Below are 5,098 nucleotides of genomic sequence, written 5' to 3'. Positions count from 1 at the left end.
AATTCTCCACAGGCACGTTCTTCCCAACCACAGATACCAGCGTCGTCCGCGACGCTGGAATGATTGTGTCCCTGTGACTGACTTTCTTCTGACGGTACCTCTGAGCCACCGAGGATGCTATTGGTGTCATGTCGCAAAGGGTTTTTCTCTCTTTTTAGTTTTTGAAAGTATTCATTTGTTTGTCTTTTTTCATATCATTCTTAGATAAGAACGTTTGCACAGATCTTATTATAAAATAGGCACTCCATGGATATCTTGACGGAGTTTGCGACTTGCCGTTCAGTATTAAACGTCAAAATGGCGCTGCAATGGAGCAGCGAGACGTTTGTGGCAGAATTAAAAGATCTGCAGGTATGGTTATGCATGATGGATGCCAGGTTCATGTTAACCTTAAGTAAATTTTATTGTGTTTTCAGATCTGTATGGATTTGAGTATCGAATGTCCCATAATTTTGATTGCCAACGGGATGAGCGCAACTGTCGTCTGCAAACGACCTCACCAGAACAACCCAAAATAAGATTGAAAGTTATCTGTCAGACCAAATGGCCTAATGTTGGTGAATTGGATTGCATTCTAGACCAAGCAGAATACCTCTTTTGTTAACAAATGGTTTATATGGATAAGTAGGTGGTTTTTAGTGTAGGATTGATGTTTACATACATGTGTGTTACAGCCCCTCCTCCTGTGTATGTCATGTGTGTGTGTGGGGTGGGGTGGGTGGGGGGGGGAGGGGGGGGAGAGAGATAGCTACAGGCAAATCCAGCTAACTCACAAACGGTTAAGTCAAAAATTCGCTTAGCACACAAAGAAATTCTGGTCCGGAATTATCCCTCTTTATCTATGTGTACAAAGTACCCTGAGCTCGAAATGGGATTTCTCTTACGTAAGTCGAAAGACGGATAGCACACAACAGAAAGTCAGTCCCAAAGACAAAGTTTACTCTATATTTACTACAGCAACTCGAAACACGAAACTTGGCGTCTCACACAAGCGCATTGTGTAACCTTATTCCCTTCTTCTCTACACGGACGCCACACCGACTGGTCAGTCGGCACGCAATAAAGTATGAACTGAAGTTAGGAGGGGGCGAGGAGTAAGGAGGGGGCGAGGAGTAAGGAGAATTATCCAACTCCAAGAAAACATTCTGAAAAAGGTGGGGAAGTGGTGACAAGGCAGTGAACGCACTCACCATGCACTGACATCATACGAAAGCAGCCACACAAACACAGCACAGAGGCAGAGGCAGGTGTGCAGATGCTTTGTGAGAATAAGCGTTGAAAACCAGTTTGAATAAAAAAAAAACAGCAGATAGAGCCGCATGTCATAACCATTCTTCTTGTCTGGCTTTATTGACTGCATGCCGATCTTGTGGCAGTGACTTTTGTTTTCACTCTTCAGTCGGACTGTACACAAACCGCTCTCACTCTCCCTCACTGACTACCCTAAGCCCTGAAAACTGATCCTTGGAAATTGTTTGGAAGAGTACACCTCTCTATTTCTCTCCAAATCCAATGCTCTTCCTGCTGACTTCAGTGACACCGGACACCCCACTGAGTTTAGCCAGCTACCCCCCCCCTCTCTCTCTCTCTCTCTCCCCCCAGCCATGTACTGTTTGGTGCTGTGGCCAGAGAGGTGTCACCGGCAAATTGAGGCCAGCTGCACTGTTCACTCAGAGCAAAACTAGTTGACTGTGTCTAACTTTTGACAAAACAACACAACTGAAGGGTTCACAGATTAGGTAACCGACTCACTGGTCAAGGCTGCAGGGAAACAAGAGTATCTTGTCAATGAAAGAGGTTACACACAGATACGCGATGCTGAGAACGGTGGCCGATTTTTCACTCTCTTTCTCGGAGGGCCTTCATCATTGCAGGGACTGCTGTAAAGAAATGCTTGCTCAGAAACTAACTCTTTTTGCATTGAAACATGCACCAGAACTGGTGGACACCATCGACAATGTCAAACATGAAATCGAAGCAGTTTGCTTGAGGAAACGGTCGTCAGCAACTCAAACTTCTCTGTTTTCTTTTTTTAAGAAAATCTGAGGTGACTTTCTTTGTGGCCCCGCCCCCTCCCTCTGTAAGGACCCCCCTCCATAAGGACCGATTTTTGTCAACATTTTCAAGGTCGCTAGAGAGGGGTTCCACTGTACTATGACCAAGTCGAAATTTCGGATAGGACACAATAACAATTCGGTCCCTTCAATTTCGTCTTATCCGGATTTGCCTGTATATCAACGGTCATTTCTCTGCTAAGTTGTTACTTTTCAGTAAATTTGCTTTTGTAGGCTTGTATTTTGTTCTTGCCAATGTTCTTCGTGTGTAATTCACTTATTCAGTAATTGTGCCTATAGTATAAGTTTAAAAGTTCATGTCGCCATTATTTCAACTGTATGTGTGCTTCTGATTTTAACAGGCAAATGCCATGGCAGTCGACTGCCTTGGCACCCAGGCTGTGCTTGCAGGGTAAGTTATGAAGCGGTTGTTATGAAATTATCCTGGGTGCAGCTATGCACACCCTTAAATTTAAAAGGCAGAATTGCAACAGTTAATAGCTAGACCCTATCAGTATTCCAAGTTCTCGCAAACTTCAAAGCATGTTCAGGGATGTCGTTAGGCGTCGGACATCGGACATATAACGATGAAAATCCCCAAATGTCCGATTCACATTGCCGCATGTCGGTCAGATGTCCTATCGTTTTAGCCTGAGCGTGGTCATTGTCCGATATGTACTCCATTCCTTCGGACAGCGCGATATTCGTTAATTTTCATTTCAAGATACAAATCTTCTAAAAGACCGAACGCTCTCGTGTTCAGCTGACACAGAAGTTGCCAGTGCCGCGTGCGGATCTTTTCTTTTGTCGGGAATTCCCGAACCGTTTGCGGTATGCGCCGTTTGGGTATAACCGTCTCGGTGCAGCGCAATGATCTAAAAATAGTGGATTATTTTTAGATCAGTGCATGCTACAGGAGTACGGGAGACAACTCCAACTGACTAAATTTGTCGTCTGCTTTTGTTTTCGATACGAGACGAAGCACTGAATTATGCCGCTGAAAAAAAAACTAAAGCCTGCAAAAGATCAGCATTAGATCAAACCGATCATTTTGTTTTTCAACTTTTATCCAAATCATGCAGTTTGTAATCAAAGTAAGAGCTCTGAAGTTGTTCATGTTGGTTTCTTTTTTGTGGTTTCTTTGAAACTAAACAAATACAACATTATACGCACACTGTGTTGATGTATTTACTATATTATGTGTGTGTTCTTCAGCGCGCGCGCGTGGGTGTGTGTGTGTGCGTGTGTGTGTGGGCGCATGCGCGCATGGCTTTGGAACAATTCCATGGAATGTGTTATAAGCTGTTTGGCGCAAATTCATAATGTCCTATTACACTTTCTGAAAGCGGTCAAATGTCCTATTGATGCTGAAGAACTCAGGACATTTGTCCTATAGGTATGAATTTGTAGCAACATCCCTGCATGTTGTACAGCTCTCTCGCTTGAGCTGTGAAAGCCGAGGTTCGAAGTTCTCGTGACATTTAAAGCATAACTAAGAGCGTGTCTTGCGGATATCTGGCAAGAGCTGCTCATGCAAAAACCAAAAAGGTCTATTGTCCTTGCCACTTTTCTGAGGGACTTGGAATTTAAACTTTCCACATTTGTGATTTATATATGTGTTATGACTTTCATTATACTCTGATATACTTATAACAGGTGACAGAGTGGTCAGACATATTTACTGTGGACACTGAAATTAATGGAACTACTTGTTACTGTATAGACTATAGAGAGATTGTAACCTGAAATAGGTTCAGTGCCCCCTTCCACCCCCTCCTTCCTGATTTTGAATACTTCTAAGTTTCATCCAGTATCCATGTTAAGCCTCCCCCTGACACACACATGTATACACACACACACACACACACACACATTTCCAGGTCAGACATGAAATCGATGCATATGATCTGAATATAAAGGGAGGTGAAAAAAAGTGCATGAAACATACAAATGCAGAGTAGTAAAGCAAAATATAGACTCACAGTCACACACACAACACACACACACACACACACACACACACACACACACACACACACACACACACACACACACAAGCAAGCACAAATGTCAAATGCTCAGGTGTACACCAAGTCTGAAGTTTCTCTTCTGTCGAACCTTCAGTCAAAAGATTTTATCTCCTGCACCTAGATTTTAGACCTATTCAAACAGCTGCAGACTGTTTTTTCATGTGATATACTTGCCACTTATGCATAGGACACTTTTGGAACCCCTTACAATTTCCAGACAGGCACTGACTCAATGGTGGAACATGTGTCACCAATTATTATATATATATATATGAATATACTTATGATCAGAATATATTGGATTTGAAATTTACTTGAAAGCCACAATTATATGTTCTTTCAGGAAAAAGACTCTGGCATACGTTAACCTGGAAAATTCGGAAGAAGGAGATGATGGGAGCAACGTGACACGGGTGGCCAGACAGAGCAAGTGGGACGTCAACTGTATACAGTTCAACCCTCACGCCTCTCACGCTCCTCTTTATGTTACTGCTGTAAGTCTTTTCAAACAGTGATGGCGCTGGTATTTTTCAAACCGGTACGCAAACTTTTATACTGCAAACAGTCCAGAAAAAAACCGGTAGGCTGAGTAGGTAAGAGTCCAACTCATAGTACTGGTTTTGTTGTTTTACCACCGAAAAAAACGGTAGTTCTAAAAATCAACCGGTAGGTCATACGACATACCGGCAGCCAATTTTGTTCCAGTATTTTTTTCATTTCAACCGGTAAAATACTGGTAATTACCGGTTTTTGCCAATACTGTCAAAGTTTCACTGTCTGCCAGCAAAAGTGTTTCTGTTCATCTAAGGTCCTGTGTCTGGGTCTAATGACTGTGGTTTCTGTTCATCTAAGGTCCTGTGTCTGGGTCTAATGACTATGGTTTCATGTGGGGAAACTCCCAAGTGGTGTGTGTGTTTGAGTTTCAGGCGTTCCTTTTGTTAGTATCATAATATGCATACTACAGAGAACCGAGACTTAATGATTAAGAGATTACTGTCATGGATGAGCATAAAA

At 42.7% G+C, this 5,098-nt stretch overlaps 1 protein-coding gene across 12 annotated transcripts in view; it reads left to right on the top strand.

The window, feature by feature from the left end:
• Window positions 1-267: 267 nt before the first annotated feature.
• The window catches only part of LOC138961060 (GATOR2 complex protein WDR59-like), a 130,113-nt gene continuing 125,282 nt past the window's right edge, over window positions 268-5,098 (top strand). For 8 of the 12 annotated variants that reach the window (XM_070332695.1, XM_070332683.1, XM_070332663.1 and 5 more), the window contains exons 1-3: window positions 271-351; window positions 2,417-2,466; window positions 4,428-4,578. In XM_070332695.1, coding sequence (XP_070188796.1) covers window positions 298-351; window positions 2,417-2,466; window positions 4,428-4,578 — 255 coding nt within the window. In that variant the 5' untranslated portion in view covers window positions 271-297. Of the gene's footprint in view, window positions 352-2,416; window positions 2,467-4,427; window positions 4,579-5,098 lie in introns of all 12 variants that reach the window. The other 4 variants (XR_011454146.1, XM_070332717.1, XM_070332707.1 and 1 more) reach the window with 1 other exon arrangement.

Source organism: Littorina saxatilis, linkage group LG1 (genome assembly GCF_037325665.1).
Source record: "Littorina saxatilis isolate snail1 linkage group LG1, US_GU_Lsax_2.0, whole genome shotgun sequence".
NCBI classification, from domain to species: domain Eukaryota; kingdom Metazoa; phylum Mollusca; class Gastropoda; order Littorinimorpha; family Littorinidae; genus Littorina; species Littorina saxatilis.
This window is presented reverse-complemented; position numbering and strand designations above follow the sequence as displayed.